Here is a 25,934-nt window from a genome sequence, read left to right as displayed (position 1 = left end):
TATTTGACATTGTTCACAGACTTATTACATATTACAATAAAGAGTGCTGGATAAAAACATGAGGTACGAAAGTGGTTCAAAGATTATAGGTCATGCAGATTCATGCTAGACAGCAAAGAAAGTTGTGAATGAGAGAAAAAAAACCAAAACCCAAACAACTACTAAATAAAAATACATAAAGAATGTGCATTATAAAATAAAAATTAAAAAAAAAAAGAAAAAAAAAGAAAACCAAACAAACCTCATTTACACAGCTTTGCTTCTTTGGTTACAAAGTAGGTTGAACAATTTCACAGCTTTTTATTCCCACCAAAAAAAAAAAAAAAAGGAGGAAAAAAATAATAATAATGACACAAAATGTCCAAAAGCAGAGGAATCATGGCAACTTCTCTCTCTATCAGAAAGTAGAAACAGAAATGAGCAAAGTTTTCTTCATCAAAATAGCCCATCAATTATTCATTATATCACAAGAACTGGTGACTACCTGTACAGATGCACTATGGTCTTCATACTTACACTCTATACAAAAAAAAAAAAAAAAAGAAAAAAAGAAATAAAAAAATTTACATTCAAGCTGGATCTTGACTACCGTAAAATAAATACCAAAAAAGGTAAATTGCCATTAGTGTTAGAAATATGCCAGGATTCTTTTGTTCAATTATTGCCTAAACATTGGAGCTGTCCAATGCAATCCCATCTAGCATTTTACCCATACATACACTTATTAAAAAAAAAAAGGAAAAAAAAACAAAAAAGAAAAAACCAAACCAAACCAAAAGTTCTGTGACATTGTTCATGTACATTATGAAAATAGCAGCCCTGTAATAAATAAAACATGTAGATGAAGAAAAAAAGAAAACAAAAAAAAACCCAAAAGCCCCCCAAAAAAACAAAGCCAAACTAAATGTAGGCAAAATGTTACTCGTGTTGAAAGAACAGTGGCTCTGAAGATGAGCAGTCACTCCTCACCAGAGAGCAAGGCTCAAAGCAACCGGCGGGAAATGGAAACCTTGGAGAGCCCCCAAAGCTCATGCAGCTCCCCCCCACGCTCCTGCACCCCAAGCACTAACAGCTCCTCCCAAGACATTCCCGGGCGCACTCGGCGGTGGAGCAGTGAGGGACAGCTCTTGCAGAGTGATTGTCTAATACTGAAAAGGCCAAAACACACAACAAAGCAATGGCTACTCGCTTTCATATCAAGTGGAGAGAGAACATCAGTGGCACAACAGGACAGGCTGCTCTGGGGGTGGTTTCCAAGGAGGGCAGGGAGCGTTTAGGCTGAGGAGACATTCGGCTGCTGTGGAGGTTGCATTGGCTGCGGAGGCTGTGCTATCGCTGCTGGCGCCTGCGAAGTGCTACTGGGGTTGGCCTGTTGGCTTGAGAGTTGGGAGAGCTGATCGTTGTTGGACAGGGATTTTAACAGTGCGTTTTCTCGTTCAAGTAAAGAGTTTCTTTCCACCAATTCTTTTATTTGTTCCTTCAGGACTTCCACTTCTTCTCTTACTGCATACATCAAATGGCTTTTCACTAGATCCTGCGAAGAACAAGCCAATGGTTACAACCACATGGAAGGACAAGGGGCAGTAGATAGAAACTACAGCACAGGAGGTTCCACCTCCACATGAGGAGGAACTTCTTCACTGGGAGGGTCACAGAGCACTGGAACAGGCTCCCCAGAGAGGTTGTGGAGTCTCCTTCTCTGGAGACTTTCAAGACCCATCTGGATGTGTTCCTGTGCTACCTATGCTGGATTCTCTGGTCCTGCTCTAGCAGAGGGATTGGACTGAATGATCTCCAGAGGTCCCTTCCAACCCCTAACATCCTGTGAGCCTGTGACAACTTATCCCACTCCAATCCCGGGATTTCCTGCTTTCACTGAAGTCAGTGCTAAACCTGAGGAAGCACTCAGCACTGCAAACACACAACTAAATCAGCCTTCAGCAGCAGACAGCCTGGCCCTGTCATTCCCTGGGAAGTGGTGCCCACATCCAATGCTTTGTCTCCAGCATTCAGCACCAGGTTCTAGTCACCTCAGTTGTGCTGGAGACAAGGCCTGGAACTACATCCCTGGAAATATTCAAGGTGAAGCTTGGAGAGAGCCTGGGCAATCTGGTCTTGTTGAGGATGCCCCTGCTGACTACAGGGAGGTCAGACTAGATGACCTCTGGAGGTCCCTTCCAGCCTGGATCATTCTGTGATCCCAGCTCTTCAGAACACAAACACCAGCTGTGAGGCTTTGACCTGGAGCAAACTCTGCCTTACACAGCAGGTCAGCAAAGGCAAAAATCAAACCGATGCAACTGAAGTTGAACAAAGCATCACAGCATAAGCTCCAAGTAAGAAAAATTAGTGATGAACTTTGCTAAAGAGACTGAGATGTGCTGTTTGTTTTCAGCCCCTGGGTTAAGTTCAATCTGGTTCATGAAATATTTAGGAAAATACATTTCAGGACCCTCCTGGGTCAATAGTAAAGGCAATTCTGGTTTGAGTCATCCCAGAGCTGATACAGAAAGCCCTTTTTTCAGCCTGACCTGACTGAAGGGATGTTCCAGACTCACAGAAATAATACAGCTGGAAACTCATGCTCAGTGAGAAACCACTAATCCAAGGAGAAATCATCTTTTACTTACCATTGCCTGTTCTATTTTGTTGTCAATGGCAACAACACTTGCACCAGATGCACTGCAAAAAAAGGAGAAAATTTTGTGAGCATTACTGTAACACAGATCAGAACCTAGGCACCCTTGGCACCTGCATGGCCCCCAGAATGTGCTCTTAGGGAGAGGCAAAAATTTCAGGTGCAAGAATTCAGGATGTAGTTGTGAGGTTTTGTTCCCCCCATACAGTGAGAGCTCTCATGAGACACTGCTCCTTAGGTCTAAAATTCCTCAGACTACACTTATGACACCCAAAACCAGAACAGCAATTTAACTGCTTGGGTTCCTTGTCTCACATTCTGCTTTCTTCACCTAGGAGAACAGGACTCATGGGGTATTCATGGGGTCTTCACTTCTTTTTTTTTTCTGCTAAGCTGCTCTGATAAAGCATTGAAGGAGAAACCTGTTCAAATACCTGTTCTCTGGCTTTACTTGAAGACTCTTCTCCTGCTGAGAAGTTCCTGAATCAGCACTGTGGTTACAACTCCACAGCTGAGTGGTGGCAGCCGGCAGAAGAGCAAGACACGACCAAAGCCCTGGATTCCATGACCACACTCACTGGGTTTCACTGGACCACATTTAACACCCAAGAAACGTGCTGCAGTCTCTCACTTCCAACTCTCTAGAGAGAATTTCAAGGCCTGGGGTGTCCCTGTCCTCCTGGGCTGTGGCTGTCCCCAGGCTCTGCACTGGTGACACCTCCAGAAAACTCCATCCATATACACACCTCCTCTGTTCTGCACTCCCCATGTCCACCCTGCCACACCAGCTCTCAGCAGTCCAATTGCACTCTGCAGCTTGTGTCTGCCACGGGACAGCAGTTCCTGGAGCATTCACCAGGGCCACCAGTGATAGCTGCTGATAAAGCTCCCTCCAGCCATGCAAGCTGCTATCAGCAGAGTGCAGCTACAGCCAAAAATGTCAACGTAGGGAAAAATGCAAGGTCTGCAGCCATGCCTGGAAGCTCACCTCAGAGAACTGGCAACACTTGCTGAAACCAAGTGTCACCCAAAAAAAAAAAAAAAAACCCAACCCCCCCAAAAAACACTCTAGGCTTTCTGAAATGAGCACTGGCACTGTGCTCAGCAGTTCCTGGCTATGGACACGAGACAAAGCTCAGCTACTGGAAGATGGTGATGCTGTTTAGAGAAATCCCTTTTAACCAGCTTCACAAGATGGTCAATACCCAGTGCCCAGCACTGACAAAATAGAAGGAATCAGCTTTTTGGGCTGAGGGAGTAGCAGCCTCTGTTTCTAAACTGAGCAAAGCCCAAGTGCTGAACAGCCATTTGACAAGAAAACTGTCTCAGTGCCTTGCTGACCTCTAAGCCTCTTTCAAGCCATACTCATGGTAAACCTCCTCAGAGTAAAATTTCCAATTCACTACAAGGTCAAGCATTGCTTCCCAGTTGCATAAATGTGATTCAGATCTACCTGAAACTCCCCAAAATGTCTGTTCAGAATCACTGGCATCCCCGGAACTGCTCCATGTCCCTCATAGGGATTGTCATGAGCACCACTCTAGAAGCCTGGTAAGGCAGCTCTGAAGAGATGCAAGACCACCAAAACTGAAGGAAACAGCACACTTTGTAGTGGGATCTGCTTCTCCCTCCTCACAGGGCAATTGTACACCTTTGTCAGTATTTCTTTAGTTGAAGTTAAGATTGGGAGTTCTTCTCTTCCTGTTTCAGCTACGTGGCAGTGTCTGATTAACAAATGAAGCCCATGACACTGCTCAAAGTTGGGGCATCCCATCATCTCCATGCCCAGCCAGGCATCCTTCCCTTCACCACCCAAAACACTCACACCACAAGGCATGCTGCAGGTGCACCTTTCTCCAGGGTACACCTTCTGTCTCCCAGCTCTTACCTGCTGTTTGAATGGGCACAGTGCTCATAGGGTGGGTGTAAGAGCTTCCCTTCCCCTGGGTTGAGCTGGATGCAGCCAGAGAAACCATCATTCTCTCGCCCATAGTTTACACTTCAAGTGCAGCTGTGAGTAGCTCACACACTGCTTGTACTTGTTTCAATATTCTTCTTGTCCTTATCCCCAGAGCAGTCTGCACTGCTATCAAAGTCCCAAGTCAGGATCCCAGACCTACTCCCTGCACAGATCCCAGTGTCTGCCCTGCCTGGGATCACACAGCCACCACTCGCCCAGCCCAGCAGGAGCTTCACTCAGAGTGGCCAGCACCTGGTCAGATGTGGCTTTATCTTCATATTTCATGTCATGTTCTACAAGCCTAAGAGATGCAGGTTTTATGTCAGTACAGTCCCCATGTGATTCTGTCCTTTATTCACTTAGCAGTGAGCAAATGGCTCCTCCTTTAAGGCACTAGGCAGCAGACTGCCCCTGTGCCAGTCATTCTCATGGCCCAATCTAAACATGCTGCCACATCTTAGGACTTTGTGTTTCTCTTAAATCCTTAGCTGTGGACAACAAACTCTAAGTTTGCATAAGAATAGCTTATCCCATGGCTGCAGAATGAATTTTAGAGATACAGCCCAGTCCTTATGAAGGGCCAAGTAAAACCCCCAGCTCTGCCTTTTTGGACCTCATAAGCACCCATCAAACTGGGAAGAGTTTGATGCATCCTGCACCACCCCCTGCATGCCCAATGGCTCAGCTGGCAAACTCTTGAGTCAGAAGTGGAAAGACACCTCCTAGCTCTTCTAAAACAAGACCAACTACTATGCTGTGCTTCTAGACAAAGTCAATTGCTCCAGGAACTACAGAAGTGTGACAACCACTGCCAAAGCTGCAATGAGTACAAATCCATGTCCCATAACACAGTGCAGCTGAAGGGATGCATTAGGCACACTTACTATTTTATTTCTTTTTGTACCTGCAAATTTCCCCCCTCCGCTCAAACTGAGCTGTTGCAGCCAGCTGCCTACCACACGTATTGGAATTTAAGAGAACCAATTCCCCTTGACTTGGACCTCCAAGCTGAGGCCACCTAAGTGAAGGCTCTGACCAAAGAGATTTTACCAAGAGTACTCTGAAGCCCACCAAATACAAGGCAAGATTTACAGTCAGCAGAAATGACCATGATGTCCAAGCACAGTTTGCCATTTCCAGGGACTGATGCAAACCCAACATTTTTCCACCTCACACACCAGAGAGGTAAACCCATCTTTAGTCTGAGAAAGCCGCATTTTGATGGCTCAGGAAAGTCCTGGTATGTAAAATGTAATTTCCGCGCCCCCCCCCCCCCCCCCCCCCCTATATTACTTGGAAAGGCCAAAGAAAAAAACAGCCTTTGACTGCTAACAGCAGTGCTTAGCTGTAGCTCATCATCAGCCACACAGCATGGTACCAAACACTGCCTGCACCTTGTCATTCTTTATCTTGTTTCAGGCTTATTTCTCCTACACACCCACAGCTCAAGAACACCATTGTAGATTTTTTTGTTTGTTTCAAATATCTTGCAAACAAAGTGACAGAAGGTCTTGGACAATCCTGTACATGCAGACTAAGAAACAGGTCAGAGAACTGGTTAAGTGGGAAATTGATTGAGGTGATTAAAGGAAAATGTGTGCGGATCAGAGGTCAGCAAAAAAATTAATGCCTCAACATTAACTTCTTAATGGTTGGAGGAGAACTCAACCACTCATACCACCTCACATTTGTAGGCACCAAGATCTATTTCAGTGGTGAATTCAAGTAGTATTCAGCTTGGTGTTGCCACCATTAATAGCTTTAGCTGCAACTATCATCCTTCTAAGAAACACTTCTCAACTTCAACATTCACTCTGAAATCAAGGCAGAAAGACCAGGAATTACACTTCAAAATAAAGCCATTAGCAGCTGAATTCACTCTGCATGCTTATAAAAGAACACGGTGGTGCATTTTTAGACATCCCACAGTTCTCAGCAGTGTTTATACCAGTGCTGGATGCATTAGGAGAGCTATAAACAGCCCTGCTTTGGCACTGCCGAGTTCTAGACTAGGGAACACAGCACTTCACATTTACATGAGCCTGCAGATCCTGCAGACAGGATGATGCAAGCCAATGCTGGAGCTTCAGGGTCTGTAGTCAGTAACAAACCTCCCTGCATTCAGCTCTACCACTGATTATCTGCACACTGCTTTCCCAAGGAGTTCCTCAGCAGCAAGGCACCCCCAAAAGACTGCCAGAACAGGAGCATTGTTACTTTTTCTTGCCCTTTCTTCTAAGCCTCAGCATCAAGAGTTACCCTACTGTTCACCTCCTGCTTACAGATACATAAACCCTATCACTCAGCATTGCTAACCTGCAAGGGTGGAGAAGGCTGTCCACAGAGGGGACTACAAAGGGGTGCACCCATGCTGACTAGAGTCTCATCCAACAGCCTGCATGAGACAACTCTTCCCCTGAAGCCACCAGACCTGCTTTGCCTCAGGTGGAAGCAGAACAGCATCAGACACCAGTCTCAGACAGACATCCCTGAACCAGGCCATTTCCTCCAGCTTCTCCAGCTCCTTCCTTGTTACTGCTTGAAATGAAACCATCAAGCAACCTTTTTGGAACAGGAAGGTACCTTGAAGTGTTCCCATATTTGTTTTGCTCACAAGTGAGCTACAAACTAAACCGCTGAGCTAATTCATCCTTTCCCCAAACTAGTCTCACTTTGTACATACATCTCAGATTTGTGAAGCTTCAGTCTTCATCAGTATTTTATTTTAGCTGGTTTGTTTTGTTGTCTTTCTGGGGGGGTTTGTTTGTTTATTTTGGTTTTTTAAAAAGTCAGTTTCATCATCTTAAGACTTTCAAGTTGAGACATGAGAATTGAGAAACAAATGATGAAGGGTAGATCTTCAAGGGAGGTTTTGGTCTGCAACCAAATTCGTATTTGAAGCCCAGAAGTTCGTTAAATAACAGTCCCTGGAGCCTAAATACCAGCTCTGTTCCATAAATACAGGGAAAAGTTACATTACCCAGAGCTTAAAGCAAAAATGCATTTGTCCAAGTTTCTGCTAGAAAAGGAAGGTATGCTTTTGAAACAACTTACTTCTAGCACTTCAGCAAGAAAAAAAATACTGTAAAAAAGCAGGATGCATTAGCAGTACTTTTAACCCATCAGTGTTGTTCAGTATAGAAACTGTTGCCAAGCAGACTTTAAAAGGTTTAGCCAAGTTGAAAAGCCTCTCAAGTCAAATACAGGCAGAATAACGATGAAATAGTTATCAATACCTGTACAGCTAAACACAAATCTATATTCTACAGAGCTTGTTAAGCAGAGGCATTGTGACAAGCCAGAGCACCACAAGGCATGAGATCATAACCATCAGGATTTCAACTTAATGCTGACAAAAAAAAAAAAAAAGCCCTTCAAAAAATTATTGAAGGGCAGGAAAGAAACAGTTTGCAGCTACTGATGAATTAGTAATGAATCTGTGACATGTTTGCTGCACTAACTGCAGTTTCTTTCTGTGAGTTCAATGCTAACTCAGTGGATTTACTCGGCCCTTGTGTCTCATCAGGGTTCAGGCCTGCTTCACATCTAGCTCTGCTAGAGCAGAACCAGAGCAAGCCAGAACGCTTCCTTCCCTGCTTTGGAGGCTGAAATATTAACTTTGTGAAAACTGTTTAAACATAACATTTTCACAGCTTGCTTTCTGATCGAGGACTCGACAGCCACAGTGCCGAAGGGTTCCCTTATGTCTGGAAAAGCAACCTGTCGATATCTTTTTAGCAGAGGTCAGCCAGTAGCTGACTAGCATTAAACTCTTTCAGGGTTTCACATTATGTATGACACATGCATGATGGAAGGAGGAAGGAAAAAATAAATAAATAAAAATAATAAATGCCATGTCACATGTTAGACTTATGTAGTCTGAAGTCTGAGTATGAACACTTCACCTCCACGACTGCTCTCAGACCTCCAGGCTGCGGAAGCCCCACGTGAAGCTGTCCACACAAGCAGCAGCAGCTCTGCGCAAAGGGAGGAGCGAAGCTGTTCATGCACACCCCCAGCAGGCCTGCATTCCACACTGAAGCATCCATACCTATCCCAGAAGGTCTTTGACTCACGCAACTTGCTCAAATGGAACGCTTGGTAGAACGCGGCTGACGGGTTCCTATGAGATCCAAGAATCAGACAGACACGTTGAAAAGGGGGAGGTAACAAAAGACATTAACTCGCTGCTTCTTCAGCCTGCATTGCACAGTAAATTAGCTGTCCAGACAGGGCAAGTTTATCTCCAGAGGTTTACAGACTTCATGGAAGGCCTGAAGAACAGTTTTGTGGCTGAAAGGCCTTGCTCTTCCTATGGGTTTCCACTAGGATCACAGAACGGTCTGGGTTGGAAGGGACCTCTGAAAGTCATCTGTTCAGTCTGGAGAAAAGAAGGCTCCAAGGTGACCTTATTGTGGCCTTCCAGTATCTGAAGGGGGCTACAAGAAAGCTGGGGAGGGACTTTTTAGGTTATCAGGTAGTGACAGGACTAGGGGGAATGGAATAAAGCTGGAAGTGGGGAGATTCAGGCTGGATGTGAGGAAGAAGTTCTTCCCCATGAGAGTGGTGAGAGCCTGGAATGGGTTGTCCAGGGAGGTGGTTGAGGCCCCATCCCTGGAGGTGTTTAGGGTCAGGCTGGATGAGGCTCTGGCCAGCTCAGGTCAGATCAGTCTAGTGTGAGGTGTCCCTGCCCATGGCAGGGGGGCTGGAACTAGATGATCCTTGTGGTCCCTTCCAACCCTGACTGATTCTATGATCTAGTCCAACCCCCTCTGCAGTAAGCAGGGGCATCCTCAATTAGATCGAGCTGCTAAGGAGACTAATTCAAAAGGATAAAGTAATCCTCAAGCCCTATATATTTTTATGCTATTTCAAGTTGCTACTGCAAAAAGACAGCTGCACAACCATTAATAAAACATCTCACGTTGTGCTGACCATCTCACAGAATCACAGAGTTGTCAGGGGTGGAAGGGACCTCAAGGATCATCCAGTCCCAACCCCCCTGCCATGGGCAGGGACACCTCACACCACAGCAGGTTGCTCACAGCCACATCCAGCCTGGTTGCAAAAACCTCCAGGGATGAGGCTTCCACCACCTCCCTGGGCAGCCTGTGCCAGTGTCTCACCACCCATATAATGAAGAACTTCCTCCTAACATCCAATCTCCCCTCCTCTAGCTTAGATCCATCTGCCCCCCAGTCCTATCACTCCCTGACACCCTCAAAAGTCCCTCCCCAGCTTTCTTGTAGCCCCCTTCAGATCCTGGAAGGCCACAAGAAGGTCTCCTCGAAGCCTTCTCCTCTCCAGACTGCACAGCCCCAACTCTCATAGCCTGTCCTCATAGGAGAGCAGCCCCAGCCCTCTGCTCATCCTCATGGCCCTTCTCTGGACACCTTCCAGCACCTCCAGACCTTTCCTGTAATAGGGGTTCCAGAGCTGGACACATCTCCTATAGGTAAGCTGTTTTGCCACTCTAATACCTCAGCTCAAGAAGGCACCTTTCATATTTCACCAGGGAAAAAACAAACACAAAAAAAGCCCCCAAAACACCAACCCAACAAAAAAACAACCAAGAACAAAAAAAACCCAAAACTCTGCAAACTCTTCTCAGCATTTCTATTCTCCTGAACACCTCATGTTCAAACCATGAGTCTGAACTCCATGAGTTCTCCAAGGGGCCCTAGGATTCAGAGATAAATATTCCAAGGTCAAGCTATGACAGAGAAAGTTACAACTGAAAACCAGGTGAAGCTAAAATAGCCAGATAAATTCTAAATGATGGCTAAGGCTGTAAAGCAGATGTCAGCCATCCCCTACTCCCCCTTCCTGATGTGCAGCAGGTGACTGCTCTTTGGAGATGCTTTGCCAGGTGATAAATCAGGGCTCTCAAGCTGCCAAGCAGTCAATCAGGAGTACTGCAGCCACTGCCCTGCCTCTCACACACCTCCAGCACAGGCTCCAGCACCAAGCCCCAGGGCAGTCCTGGCCCTCCTCCATCAGCATGCATTTGCCCCAGAGACAGCAATGATACTACAAGTGCAGTTTGAGGATCTTCACTCTCCAAAGCCTCCTCTGAATAGTTGTTATGCACAAGGCAGGGCTGGAGCACCAAGCCAGGACTCTGCTAGCAGTTGCTATTTCCAAGCATTACCTGAAGCTTACAAACCACCAACACTGCAGCTCATCCTGTGCTGCTAGAACTGTACCAACCCTACAGGATGCCACAGCTTAGCTGAAACTTCTTAGAACAACTTTCTTCAAGTTATTTAATTCTTTCAATTTGGTACAATTACTGTGTTGTTGAAATTATAGCACAAAACAGGACAAAACCCATCACAAAATTAGCACCATAACAAAATGGTCACCTGAAGCAATCCAGTTCTTAAGGCTATCAATCCTAGGGATATCTGTGCATCAGCAATCACTAGGCATCACTTTTTTGAAGCGTCTGTCACTGCCTTTGCCACCTTCAGCACTCTGCTTTACAGAAAAATAGTCATAATTCCATGTGAGTCTAGAATTTTACTGAAAACCTGCTAGGGAAGTTGCTTGAGCAAGCTGATAGATGCCATGCTCTGACCTGGGGACTACTTAAGCTTCTCTCAGAAGCACTGCACACTTGAGTGACAACTAAATACAATTACAGGAAGAGCAATACAATAGCTAAAGGACATCTGAGTGATCCAGGGACTCAGCAATTGGCATCTGCAGATTAGGAGCATTCCTTTGTCCAAGGGAAGGACACGCCCCAGCTCCTCCTTCTCAGTCAGCTGTCTGTGAGTATGTAAAAAGCCTCTTCCTCGGAAAGTGACTGTAAATAGAAAGCCATTTAACTTCCAAGATAAATTTACTTGCAGCACATAAAGCCCTGTTGCTATTGTTGGCTATGCAAAGTTGTGGTTTATAACCACACACACGTGTTCCACGGGGGCTATTTTTACACTGATACCCTGCATGCTACACAGTCTTGTGCTATTCTTGAGCAAGTATCTGGAAAGGTATGAAAAACTTTTCCTTGTGAAGTTCTCATTTGTACTCCCTGCTGTTGGAACCATTTCTGCATTACTTCTGACAACTAAGAATATTTTCTACCCAGTAGCTATGCTTCAGCAAGTTCTTAATTGTGTGTGCTACCTAAACAGGAAAAGCAAATCCACAGAGGTAAGCTAAATGATGCCTCCTGTGCATGTCTGAACTAATAAGACTGAGTTTTAGAGTACTGAGGTGCCTACTTTCAACCACAACAAAGAGTAGAAAGAGAACTGCTAAAAACTCCTCTCAGTTTGCAGAAACAATTGAGAAAACTGCTTGCAGAAGTTCTCTGGTCTGCTCCCCTGTCCAACTGAAACACCAGAAGCCCTTCTGACACTGCCCTAAGCAAATGTGGGGACAACCTGGAGCAGAGCAGCAGATTCCTCAGGTCCCCTCCTTGGCAGATGCCTGTCTCTGGGAGGTCAAGACTCAGTCTTGGTTGCTGGGAGATTGACACAAAGCCAACAGCCAGACAGCACGGGAATGGCCCTGATGCTGAATCCAAGGAGAGCTCACCTACTCTTCCACAGGAGGCCCCCAGGCACTGCTCTTCTTCCACCTCTGGAGAGAGGAGGAGAGCTGCTCCTAAGGACAGAGAGGCTCAGTTCCAGGCCAGAGGCTCTGACAGACAACAGCCTTGCACATTTAAACATCCCAACTGTCTCTTGACTGGCAAAAAAGGCCTCCTTGTCTCTATAAAGAAGTCCTACAACACAGACCATATTTATATCCTTTAAATATCAATATTCACACCACAGGCAGATGTTAAAGCTTCTAAGAACTGTTTCATGCAGTGGAAACTTGTTCTAACTGCAAGCATGAACACTCAAAATTTCAGGTTGTCCCTTTAAAAGGGCATCCTACCACAGGGTACAGCTGAGAAGAGATTGCTCCCTAAACTGAAATCTTGCTTTATTTGACCTCTCCAAGCCCCTAAGTTGAATTTTATGGCCAGTTTTGAACACCAGCTCTCCAGAAGGATATAAACCTATCAAAGTCCAGGTAAGGGCACTAGAAGTATGTCGTATTCCAACTTTGTTTCCAATAATCAGAATCATTAAGTAGGAAGATGCAGCATTTAGGAGAGATGAGGCAGTTACAGGCTTCACATGGTCAGAGATGTGCAAAGTAGAACTTGGGCTCACACCTGTTAGGTATAAACCCTGCAGCAAAGAACGTTTAAAGTACACAACAGAATATAGTTTTTCATCCCATCAGCAAGGACTAGAAAAGACTTCTTACAGAAGTGGTGGGATTCCCACACTTGTCACTCTAGAAGAAAGTGATCTTACTCTAAAGGATTTCAGGCCCTTAAGTCTCCAGATCAGCTCCCAGGCCCATCTTTCAGAATTCTTTGAGAACTCAGGACATCACTGGCAAGATCTTTAAAGCTGAAGTGCTGCCTTTGAACAAACTCCTAGGAGTCAAACTTAACTGTGAGAGTAAAGAGGTATGCCTATGCTTTGAAATCAAAACAGAGCCTTTCTGTTCAGCTGTAAAGTTCCTGTCTTTTTTTTTTTTTTTTGGTGGAAATGACCATCCTAAAACAAAATTTTCTTATCTGTAGACAAAGCTCACACTTGAAGTTTAGGATGAGAATGTGTCAGTAAAAGATCCACTCTTTTGTGTTCCTAGTCTCAGAAATAAGGTCATTAATCATGTAGGCATGCAGGCTGGGAATGCAACAGAAGCTTCTGGCTTTGTACAGATTGCTGCAGGAGCCTGACAATAGCCTGTAATTAAAATGTGTTCTGCAGCCAGGTTTATCAAAGAGAAGATGCTACCATGTTGGCTACCAGCTAGGACCTGCACCGCAGCCTGAACACAGTTGGCCTCCACATTAGAACATGATTTAGGATCTGAACCAGGGGGATCACAATCATTTGATCACAGCTGATCAGGAAACTCCCAGTAAAGTTTACAACATTTCCAGATGATGTTTACATTGGTAACAGAGCTCCTTCTCCATCCCTCTCCTTTTAAAAGGCATTTCACTTCTATGTTTATATTGCCTTCTATTTAAAGCCACTGCAGCTTTGAATCAGCTTTATTCTGCAAGACTCCACCTACAAACCAGAGGAACTGAAGTACAAAGTTCTGCAGGAGAGAACCGACAAAGACTAAAGGTGGGGAAGTCAATGCAAAATTAAGGGGGGGAAGAGAAAAATCTCCAGATTAAAGCTCTTAAGTTTTGTGTTTAATTACATATTCTGTCCAACTGCATGGATCTCAAGAGGAAGAACTGCACTTTGCAGCCTGCTCTCCATAGTAGGTGTCAGAGCAGTAGCCCACACTTTCTTCACCTTGCTTTCAAAAGAGGATTTTGGAAAACAATCTTCTGCACTGCCTAGAAGTCTCTCATGAGAAATAAATGAGACAACTGTCTCAAGTGCACCAGGAAAGAAATTTTGGCAGATGCATTTCCCTGATCACTTGCTTGCTCTGTTGAGGTGCTTCCATCAGCTTTCCCTTGCTCTGGAGGCCTGGCTCTCTAACAAGACAACAATGACATGTTTTCGGTCCCCAGGAATACTAAGGGCAAGAACTAAACCACTTCTACAAAAGCTGGAAATGAGAATGCAGCATGGACAAAGCAGGTTCAATCAACAAAAAATGTCAGACCAGAGTGGGTGCAGTGAATTGTCTGAGTGTTTACTGACAACAGCTGGAAGCTTCCCACACATTCCAGCACACTGAACAAAGTGCAGTCGATGGTATCAACACATGTCCTCACCTGAGGACATCACTACCATTCTCCTCAGTCATCTAGGAGAGGCCAACAATTTCTTGTCATGCCCCTACTTCTACTACTATTCAACAGTGAACAGAAAACACTTTTACACTTGGCTCACCACTGCATTTTAAAGCATACTCAAAGCCTTTAAGAGTCTTGTGCCAAATCAGAGCAGATACACTACACCATTTCATGTCTTTACTGAACTGGCTGACCTGAGGTGACAGTGATTTTGTGAGACAGCAGAAAAATCAAGCTTCACTTCTACACTTCACTGTGATCTGATAAAATAGCAGCAAGTTTCATGTCCAAAATTCAAACAAATCTACACAGAGATAAAATTGCAAAGGTAAAAACCAGACCAAAAGCCAGGATTAGGATTCAAATTTCTTCTCAGTCCACGATGCTATAGTTTGGGTATATTTGAAAACATACCCCAAACTTCTCCTTTTTACACCCAATAATGATTTATTTACATTTTACCACTTTTCTATTCAAGATCTGTGAAATTTTTTTTAAAGGCATAGCCTAAAACTACCACAACAAGTTACAATCTGACAAAAAGGTTTATTTTGTTGAAGAAAACTAAATGAGGATCTTCTGGTGAACATTTTCCTTTCCAGTACTTTTTTTCCCCCCAAAGGACTTGAATGTTGGCTAAAAAAATCTGACCTAAAAAAAAAAAAACAAAACAAACTAACCATCAAGCATTTTTATACTATTAAATTCCAGCTCACTTAACAGGTTACAATAATTTCACATCAACAAGTCATCTGCAAAATTCCTAGCTGTAAGATCAGGGCAGTTTCTTCTACTACATATTGAAGAGCAGAGCCAGTCCAGAACATTCTTTAGTGGTTCATAAAGATTTGCTCTACAGGAGCTAACCAGCATGGGTGTTTCAGGAGGAGCTGTACCCAGTTATTCACTTAAGTCCTACCATGTTTTGCTACTAGTAATTCCAAGCCTTCTCTGACTAACATCACTTTCTGCCTTTGAAGCCTCTGGTAGACACTAAAAATCAGTAGAGCACAGGAACAGGGAAAATGAGACATTTCCCTTGAGTTTAGTACATTCTTGGAAAGCAGGAGTCCAAGTTTCTAAAGGAAGTTAAAGTACACTGGAAAAAATGAATGAGGCCAGTAGGACACCAGGCTTCCTGTTCAGAGAGCCCTGCATTCCTAACAGGGTGGCACCTTGTCTTAAGATGTAACTAAGTAACAGCAGGCAGTAATTAAACATAAAATTACCTGGTTAGGTAATTATTGGGTATTTCTAAAGGAGCCTTGCTGAAGAGTTCAAAATGACTGTGTGACACTAACCACAGAACAATGCAAGAACCTCATCTTCTAAACCTCTTCTTTTCCCTTTCAACAGCTGCAACTCAGAACTCTAGGGTTCAATTCTCTCAGGTCCCAGAAATTGGTCCCCAAGCCTCAGGAGTCATGTATAATGGACAATCCTGTTACCATAACAGCCCTGAGGCTGCTCAGGACTCACTGATGTTCTCTTCCATCCCCTACAACCCTTCTTCCCACTTCCCAAAGCCACGCTTGGTGCACTCTCAGTTCATTCCTAAGGAGTTCTGTCCCAGCCAGGTAACCAAGGCTCTGTGCCCCTCTTCCCTGCCAACAGCATCAGCATGGCCATGCTCATTAAAACACTGTGTGCTAATAAAGCAAGATTGCTTTGTGAGGGCTGTCAGTCAGCCTGAATTCTAATTACATCATCTCATGGACTGTGTAAGGGATAATCTGAGGGACTCTCCTCAAAACACACAACAAGTGCAAGATTCCTCATACTAATGACTTTTCTTCTCCCTGGGCAAAGTCACCTCCAGCTCATGCTGGGAGGATACAAGACAACGTACAGCTTAGCTTCAGGATCATATCTTCAAAGAGACACAACTGCAGATTAGAAGATGATCATTTTAATGACAATGCAGAAAGCCTCTGCTTGACCCAGTCAGGGATTCTTGCCACTATTAAGAAATTTTCAAGAAAAGCCACAGAAAGGCCCATCAATATCATCCATGTTTGGATGAACTGAGACAAGCTTAAAAACAAACAAAAAAACCCCAAACAAAACAACCACCACCAAAAAAAAAAGAGAAAAAAATAGCTTACACGTTCTCAAACATCTTGAACTTCACCTCACAAGAGATGACAGTCACAGAATCACAGAACGTTAGAGATTGGAAAGGACCTCCAGAGATCACAGAGTCCAACTCCCAGCATCTATTGCAATCAGTCTTTCAGCATCTATTGTGATCTGCCAGTTAACATCATTATGCCTCATTACCCTGTTGCTAATTATCCCATTCAAGACAGCAAGCTTGGAATGCACTTAAAATGCAGACCCTAGTAGGCTGGATGAAAGGGGTTAATAAAAACCAACACCAACTCCTTATTTCGGCACTAAAAAGATCCACATTTACCAGCACTGCATTTTACACAAAAATCTGGAAGAGATGTCAAAACTCTTAAAAATATTGATATTTACACAACTTGGCTGGTAAAGAAAAAGGCATTTATTAATATGTATGAAGATGTCATTGTAGAGGCTTAGACTCCCTACTGCCTGCTCTGCCCACAAAGCCAGATTTCCTCCAACCTATGGATGAAAGGGAAAGCTGCTTCTGATTACTGGGGAAAGTGGCCTTGCAGTCTGGTACAGCTGGCTTGAGTATTCATCTTCAAAGAAAAAAAGCTCCAAAGAGGAGGTTTGGTTTTTTTTTTTTTTATTCCCCCCACTAAGTCACAGTACAGCAGTTTCAGATATTTCTATAAATACAAGTGGTTTCTGGGGTTTTTGACAACAAAATATTTCAGTATCCTGGGGAGGGGGGGGGGGGGAAGCCACTGGAGAAAGCAGATTCAAGCAGACTCAACCAAATCCCACCTGTCCCTCTGTAAGTGACACTGGGCAAGAAAGCATCTATTAGCAAACATTTTAAATTAAAGACTTAGCTTTTCAAACAAGGTATTAGAACCTTGACAAAAGGAAGAACTTCTTCACTGGGAGGGTCCCAGAGCACTGGAACAGGCTGCCCAGAGAGGTTGTGGAGTCTCCTTCTCTGGAGACTTTCAAGACCTATCTGGATGTGTTCCTGTGTGACCTGTGCTGGATTCTCTGGTCCTGCTCTGGCAGGGGGGTTGGACCCCAAGATCTAGCTCTTTCCTGTCACCAGTTACAGCCATGTCTAAGCAGGTGGAAAAAAGTCCCTTCCAACCCCTAGCATCCTGTGATCCTGTATGGCATGGTTTATCAGACACTGTAATATAAATGTATTTGTCTGCCTTTCCACACCATTTACAAGTTCTTTACAACCCTTCAAGTTTGAGCCTGCTCTCAGCTGAAGTTCTAACCATAAGGAGATGAGAGCTTGGCTTGAAGAAAGTATTTCTAAAAGGCATTTGTAGGGTTGGTCAAGGTATCTATAGTCCTTTTTAATCCTGGGAATGTTGGGTTTAACACTTATTAGTGACTCCCCCAACCTCCAGTAAACTAAACAAGTTGAACTTGTTCTAGATAGGTACCAAAATCTTCAGATATTTCACTGAGCAGCTGGGTCTGGGTGGCTCTGCTTGAGCAGGGCTGGGGATGGCGACCTCTAGGGAGGCCCCTTCCAACCTCAACCAGTTTGTGAGATTCTGTGACTGGTTTCTGCTGCTGACAGATCTTTATTTCAGTTTGTAGTCTTTAATGACTACCAAACACATCAGTTGTCACTGTGACAGACAGCTGACACCTCTCTGTGGTACTAATTAATACTTCTACCCTCTCTCTGCACTCTTACAGGCATTCCAGCCAGCTGTCACGATACAAATGCATTACTCCTAGATTCAAAAGGAAAACAGATAGATGCAAAACAAAAAAAAAAAACCAAAACCCAAAATCCCAAAACCTTCTTGGAATAATATTTTTTTGTCATGTAAAATAAGATTAAGACAAGCATCCAGCTGTCCTTCACATGGCTGAGTAACTCACCTACCGCTGCAGGAGTAAAAATAGGTTGGCCCATAATGCAAAGAATTTACTAGCACTCAATACACATTTGTATTTAGAAAGCATCAAGTTTAAAGATAGAGGGATTTTTCAAGAGGAGGAATGAAGACACACCTCACGCTGCACTTCAAGTGACCTTTCACGTCTGCAGAACCTTCTCAGAGGACAGTAGCTTTAGCAGTTCTATAAATACTTCTATCTTTACACTTTGTCAAATGCAGGAATAAAAGCAGACACCTGTGGCTGGCAATCTGGATTTATCTCCCAGAACTAAGCCAGTTGTACTGTAGCAGGAGGAGTCTCACAGAAGTCTCTTACGGCATCTTTGCCAACACACAGAAAGCACAACCCAGGCTTGCATTCTCCATGAGCAACAGAAGCTGCCAGTCATCAGCTTCAGAACTCAAACATTAATATACAACCTCAACAAGCTGATAATCAAACACCCAGCCCAGTAAGGGGACCAATTCCTGTCTACTGTCACCTGAACTCAGAAAAGCTCAGCAGCATCTCCTGTCAAAATGCACCGCCTAAGAGAAATGTCAGCTCCTGACTGGTCTGACAGCAGTTTGGTAGCACTCCTGCCTGCTCCAAAACCCAAACACTTCAATGTTCAGCTTTTTGCAAGAAGTTTAAAAAAGCTTCCCTGAAACACAAGCTGTTACGGCTACCACACAAGACAGCATTCAGAAATAAGCTATGGAACACTTGCACTCCTCTGTAGGGGAGCAGAAAAACCTAACCCACAGCAGCTGAGCAGAAGCACTGCAGAGTAGAAGGCACAGAGAAGCCTTCTTGTCAGAGCTGGTACACTACAGCCTTTAAAAGAAATTTTAACTGGCTCACTGTGTTAATTTCTTTCAAGTATTTTCCCTCTTTCCTCCTTTTAATAACTACCTCATCTGAAGCACTTCTAGTTCTCTAAGAATGCATTGACTTCTCTTTAGCAAAGGCATCTGAATGTTTAAACTGGGCAACAACACTGTCAAATGGGCAACACAGCGTTCTGTTTAGGAGACACTCACATTGAATGCAAGGCAGGACAGGCTCTCCATCACTGAGGAACTGCTGTGGTGCTGGAGTTACCATTTTTGTTACAGGAAGTACAGCAAAAAGAGAACCCAGCTAACTGGAGTTTTGCCTGCATTAACCATCACAGGCTACCACCAACTGCACCTTGGAAGTCCTATCTCAACTGGCTTTCAAAAGCTATAGTTCCAGTGGTTGAGTTGTAGGCACTCAGCATCCTGGAGCACATCTGTCCATGTTTCATTTTCAAACACTCCTAAACACAGTCCCTCAGGGGGAGATCTGAAAACATTCCAGTCTGCATCTGCAGAACTCAAATCTCTGGCAAATTTATGAGCAAAGTGACAAAGAGGCAGCACTCAATGCAACTGAAATATTGCTCATTGGTACCTATTCACAGATGACTTTTTCTTCAGGAGTACAATAAAACAGGCATCTCGGGCAATACATAAGGAAACCCTCACCAGAGCTACATCAGTGCCTGTGCCCAGTGTTGCCCCTGCATTACAAACATTCTCCAGAGCCCAATTTCCTCACCCATTAGTACACCACACGAACATGGGACTGACTGGAGCAGAGACAGATGCTACGAAGAGCTCTGCACAGGCAGGTTTTAGCAGTTGAGCTGCTGTAGTGGACAGTCCACAATTGCAGCCATTCATCAGTGTTCCTGGAAGACAGCCTGCACAGTCCAGGCTGGTCAGCTATCTCTGGAAAATCATCTAGACTCTGCTCCTTTTCCAACATGCCTAGTCACATTGTGCCCCCAAAGTCTGCCAAACATGTAGGAGGGCTTGAACAAACTTTCTCAGGAACATTCTTTTCACAGAGGCAACATAGTTCTTTTCCCCTAAGAGCCAGAATAAATTTATTAAGCCAGATGGAACACTATGCCTGTCAAGGACAATTCTGTGTATGCATGGGCACAAAGGTGAGTAAAGGAACCAGCACACACTGACCTCAGAACCTTCCCAGTCCTCTGACTGCTCTACATCCACAGTCTGGAGACAGCACTGCTGTGAAAGCCCAGCAAATGCCGAGTGGGGGCAATTCTGAGATCTACTTCCACCTTATTTTTCACTCTTTGTGAGCATCCAAACTCAAAATGGAGTGCAATATCCATACCTGCCTCAGTAAGAGTCCTCTTACCTCCATCCTTGACTACTGCTGCAGTTTATTCTACTTGTAACCACATTTAGAGAGGAAAATAAAACTCCTGCTGTAGATCTTTCACAACCTTCATAGAACATATTTCTCTTTTTAAGAGCTTATCAATTTAGACTGAAAAAGCAGCTTTGCTTTTTAAAAGGAAGGTGAGACATGCTAAGGCTTTTTTTTTTTTTTGTGGTAGTTCTTTTGGCTGACCTACCTGCACTCTCTCCCCTCATCCCCAAGATAAGGTTTCTTGACTAATTGATTCTCAGTTACTCATCAGGTCAATGAAAATAACCACAGTTAGCACAGCAGTGAAAGCACACTGGGCTATCAGAACAGGAAGTTAGGTTTCCAGGCAAGGTCTGGAAGGCAGATGTATGGAGTCATTTATCAACAGATGTAGAACTCTTGTGTACCAAACTATATAACCCTACACCTCTACCTCAGACATAGTCTGACCTACAACAGTAGGCCAGAAGATAGAAATAATATAAAGAACCTTTTTCAGTAGATAGGACCTAACCAGCTTTATAGATGAGAACTTTGTCCCATGCTCACTGCATTTCTCACATTCTGTTTTCAATTAATTCCCATCCTAAACTATTTTGTCTTTAAAACAGTTCCCCATGTTCAGCTTGGCAGATGGCTTACTAGATAAATCCAAACTATCTAAAGCTATAGAGTATTATTTGATTAATCACTGTTTTAGATGACAAGAGAATGATCTCCCTGAGTCTGTCAAGCTTCAAGTATGGACAAATACTGAAATAGAAGAGAAGGGGTGAGGATAAATGCAGATACCTACTCACTGTCTACTCAGTGTCTACTCACTGACCTCCTATGTTGTACATTAATATTGAGGGAAAAAAAAACAACAAAACAACAGTTTCCACAAACTTCTAACTCTAATAATCACAAAACAAACTCTAACCCAAACCAAGCCTCAGCTTCCTGAGCCTGCAGGCAGCCTGAAACAGTGACTCATGATGTGTGAACTCCCTTTGCGCCCTATTAGCTTTAGCGGAGTGTCAGCCCTCAGCCAGTTAATGATACTTGAAGGTCTTCATTAACTATTTCACCACTGATTGCAGCAGATAAAGCAGCTGGGCATAAGCCCATGAGAGTAGTGGTGCATTCTAAATGGCTGGAAGGAGGAAAGAAAGCAGGAGTAAGGAGACAACAGCAGACAAGAAGGAGACAGTTTTTTAATAAAGCCTTTGCAGCAAGTAAAGCCAAGCCAGGGTGGTAAGAGAGCCTTAACAAGCTGCTGGGGTTTTACTTTCTCCTTTCTCTCTCTGAAACCAGAGGACTGCTTGAGGGGAGCAAAGAATAAACTTAGATTTTCTAGCTCTGCATGCATCTCCTGTATAGAGTAAGCATTTATTGCTTATCACTACTAAGGAAAAACCATTCCAAGCTGGGAGAGCTTCTCATACCATGTAGCTCCTTGTTCTGTGTCCCACTTCAGCAAACGACAAGGTTTTATCACCCAGTGCAGAAGTGGACCTAAGAAGGACACATTTCAGATAACCACAAGGTAGTTTCTCTATTGAACATGTGGTAGGTCAAAAAGCATTCTGTGCCTAGGGTCCATTCTGAGTTCTTACTTCTACTTCTCAAAGCCAAGATCCTGAAAGAGTTTCTTCAGAAATGAACCCCATGTGAAGCCATGCTGCAAGGTGGCTCAAGTTCAAAGCCTGAACTATAAAAATAAGTTAAAAAAAAAAAAATCACTGTTCAGGATAAGAGTACCAAGAAGTGTCTCACTAGTGTGCAAGACAAAAGTTAGCAGCCTACAGGTCTAAGTTAGTAGGACAAGTTTCTCCTTATCCTTATATAAGCAATCCATTTGTCACAGATAATCATGTGCTACTACCATTTATATAAATAGTAAGTTTTAAAAGCTATGCAAAATGAAAGCAAAATACATTCCTTGCTGACTCCTTAATCATTGGAATGATTAAACACAAGACAAATCATCTTCTGATAATACACTGAGCTATGAAAAAAAACCCCTACCAGCTCCAAATCTAACCTTATTTGCACAAAGAAGAGTCTGTCAGCTGGGCCAGCAATCCTCTTAAGGTAGGCACAACTGAGAAAATTTTAACTGTTTAACTTTTCACTACTTCACCACTTCAATCAGAACCAGCACAACTCCAGCACACAGCATTTGCTGTCCTACAGGCATTAGCAAAGCTACCACCTCAAACACAGCATTTGTCAAAGCTCCAGAGCACAAGGCCAGTGCCACTGCTGATTTAACTCTCCAAAGACTAATTTGTCTTTGAGGTTCCTTCTCCATCCACTATGCCCTACCCATGTTCACAACTGCTTCACTAAAAGGTGGTCCTAGCAACACTATCATCTTAAAGTCTGGTACTCCCTGAGACAAGGCTCAGAGGAGAATCCAGCACATCAGACCTCATAAAGTGCAGCAATCCCAACAGCAAATGCTAATGCAATTGTGTACTCAAATACTGGCAGCTTTCTCTCCAAGAAGTCATTCAGAACAGTTTTAGCCATCACTACTCTGCAGAGCAGCCTGAGCTTATGGCAGTAAGAGTCAGATGCATGCCTCCTCTCAGGCCCTTTGATGACTCTGCCCATACTACACACCTTTGTCACAACTGATAGTTCCCAATCACCATCCTATGAAGAAAACTCTTTGTAAGGTTGTACTCCCCACTACAGCTACATCTTTGTCCAAGTAAGTGGTGTCCATTTTTGTCAACACAAAGGACCATTAGCTGTGGAGCTTCCACTGTGCAAGGCCACACAAACTCCTATCCAGACATGAGTATTTCCCTACTTTTCTGACTGATGCTATACTGTGGAAACTCAACAGCAGGATAAAAATCAAGAGTCTGTGCTATAAGCCCTGAGGTTTTCCAAGATTCCTCACTTGATGGCCCCAAGATAGCACCAGACTTCTATTTTTACCACCACTGCAGTACAGCAGTGTTGATAAGCCCCTTTTAGCTCAGCTGTCTTTGGAGTGTTTCACGATGCCTTCAAGGAAAAGGAGAGACCAGACCTCCTCACATACTGAGCAACTGGGTGCAAAGAGACAGTTTTCAGTCTTGGATTTGGAAGAGGTCCTAGTATTTGTGCATTAAGCATCTCTCAAGCTGCTTTCTGCCCTGTTCTGTGAGAAAGGTAAGTCACCCTCACAGCCTGAGGGGAACAAGTAGAGTTCACTACTTGCCTTAATACTTTGCCATGCTTCATAGTCTTAAAATAAAGTAGCCCAGGCACATTCCAGTGTGACTTTCTGAAAATATGGACTTACAGAAAACACCTGACAATAGCCTGGAAATTACTAATTTTTTTTTCCTTATGGTATTTTTATGGCAGTATAAAATAATTCATACCTGTCTTCATCACCATCAACAGGAATAGATATGCCAAACACAGAGCTGGCAAGACTGTTCATAGGAGTACTTGCAGGTAGCTGAAGAGGATTTGCTAGAGTGTCTGGAATGGGAGGCTTCACAAGAGGTTTAGTTTCAGCTATAAGAGAAAGTGGTGGCTGAGGTAGGGGTTCCGATTTTCTTCTCGTATCATCAATCTGGCCTACTAAGGATTGAGCTTGAGTCTGAAACTGTCCCAGGCTGGACTGTGGCAGGCTGGCAGGTGTGCCTTGCATGAGCGAGTGTCCGACGTGCTGCGGCTGGACAACGCCAGCACTTCTGCTGGCAGAAGAGTGGCTGCTCATCTGGGACTGGACCAGCGTAACAGGGACATTTGGCATAGTAACAGCAGTGGTGGCAGCCACGTTAGGCACACTTGCACCGGGCACAACTGCAGGCACGTTCTGGATGCCGGAGACCACAGCGTGGGGAGCACCAGGCATTCCGGACACTTGACTGCTTCCACCCATTTGATGCTGAGTCACAGATTTCTGTTGCACAACCCCTGTATGCCCCATGCCTTGCTGCACCACACCTCCTGCTTGCGGAACGGCAGCCTGACCGGCTTGCGCCTGGCCACTCTGCATCAATCCCGATCCCTGCCCGGCCACTTCACCAGGCTGTGCCGGCACCCCCATCACCGGCGCTCCCACCGGAGAGGGGTTCTGGCCGGACGCCTGCCCCACGGGAAGGCTAGAAGACACAGTACTCGGAACAGAGCCTGTGGTAGCCTGCTGAATAGCTCCTTGAGACTGCATAATTGTCATGTGCTGCATGTATTCGGTCTGGCCAGAAGGTTGCGTCGGCAGGAGATGCACTGGTGGAATCTGGGACTGAGAATAAGCAAATTGTTGAGGCTGAGTCACTGGTACGTTTGCCTGCTGCACCTGCTGCTGCTGCTGTGCCACAGGAATGCTCGGCTGCCCTACTGTCACATTTGGAGATGCCATGCCTTTCCCATTGGGTCCAGCCTGCGCAACACCCTGTGCATTTACCTGTGGCTGCGACTGCTGTGGCACCATCATTTGCTGATTTGCTACCGAAGCCCCAGAAAACATGGGCTGAGCAGTACTTTGAGGCATGGCCCCACCTATGGGTTGCTGCGGCTGCTGTTGTTGCCCAATGACAAAACTAGGTTGCTGAAGAGAAGACTGGTTCATTTTCTCTGTCTGGAGCAGCTGTGACACAGCAGTCAGGGAACTGTCAGCTATAGAATCGGGGCCATGGGCCGACACCGGCACAGCCGAGATCACAACAGAACCTCCTGTGGCACCAAGGCCACTGTCCCTGTCTTGAGTGGCCTGCTCAAAGGTGCTGCTGTGCCTAATGCAATCTCCAGTCCTGCTCAGGACACTGCCACCATCCGAGTCCCGGTCATAATATTCCATACACGTCCATCGGCCTCGCCTGTAGGGCTCCCCTGTACCATGGTCCAGCTTGATCACCCTGAAGCGCGAGCTGCACGTAGCAGCCACTGTCTGAGACATTGTCCCAGGAGCAGCAGATGCAGAAGGCCCTGTGGAGGGCAAGGCGGTTTGAGCACTGCTGCCTCCCGCTGCAGTAGTGCCAGGGGCAGCAGCTGGCAGGGGCACAGCAGAACTCTTGGGGACAGCCCCTCCGTTGGGGGCCACAGCTGGCAGAGCTGCAGCTACCCCACCAGCAGCCGCAGCCAGCTGCCCATCCAACAGGAGGTTGGGAGAGACGCTGCCTGGAGTTTCAGCCTCGCCCACGTTGTTGAGAGTCTCCTCGGAGGAGCTCCGCTCACAGACATCCTCGGGGCCGTAGTCCGTGGCTCGGGAAACATCAAAGATTTCAGAAGACACGTCCTCGGTACGGGACTCATCCGGGTCGTCCAGGCTCTCGGTGTCCTCGGTGATGCTGCTGGCCACCTGGGCCGTGGTCACGCTGGTGATCTGGAAGCAGCTCTTCTTCTTGGCCGGCATCTTGGACATGTTTCCTCCGCGG

At 44.9% G+C, this 25,934-nt stretch overlaps 1 protein-coding gene across 2 annotated transcripts; it reads right to left on the bottom strand.

The window, feature by feature from the left end:
* Positions 1-579: 579 nt before the first annotated feature.
* TSC22D2 (TSC22 domain family member 2) lies at positions 580-25,934 on the bottom strand. 2 transcript variants are annotated; one of them, XM_054385784.1, is made up of 4 exons: positions 23,931-25,934; positions 8,650-8,721; positions 2,631-2,682; positions 580-1,534 (listed from the first exon to the last, which is right to left on the bottom strand). In XM_054385784.1, the coding sequence occupies exons 1-4, from the start codon at positions 25,919-25,921 to the stop codon at positions 1,274-1,276; spliced, it is 2,376 nt and encodes a 791-aa protein (XP_054241759.1). In that variant the 5' UTR covers positions 25,922-25,934; the 3' UTR covers positions 580-1,273. The 2 variants fall into 2 exon arrangements, with proteins under 2 accessions (XP_054241759.1, XP_054241760.1); XM_054385785.1 differs by lacking the exon at positions 8,650-8,721.

Source organism: Indicator indicator, chromosome 13 (assembly GCF_027791375.1).
Source record: "Indicator indicator isolate 239-I01 chromosome 13, UM_Iind_1.1, whole genome shotgun sequence".
In the NCBI taxonomy this organism is placed as follows: domain Eukaryota; kingdom Metazoa; phylum Chordata; class Aves; order Piciformes; family Indicatoridae; genus Indicator; species Indicator indicator.
This window is presented reverse-complemented; position numbering and strand designations above follow the sequence as displayed.

What these genes read in the sequence shown, in the direction of transcription:
- TSC22D2 (XM_054385784.1), bottom strand. Translation starts at nt 25,921, where the DNA reads ATGTCCAAGATGCCGGCCAAGAAGAAGAGCTGCTTCCAGATCACCAGC. An exon ending in GTTGATGGTGATGAAGACAG is followed by an intron (nt 8,722 to 23,930) that starts GTATGAATTATT and finishes TGGATCTCATAG; the next exon opens with GAACCCGTCAGCCGCGTTCT. An exon ending in ACAAAATAGAACAGGCAATG is followed by an intron (nt 1,535 to 2,630) that starts GTAAGTAAAAGA and finishes TGTTCTTCGCAG; the next exon opens with GATCTAGTGAAAAGCCATTT.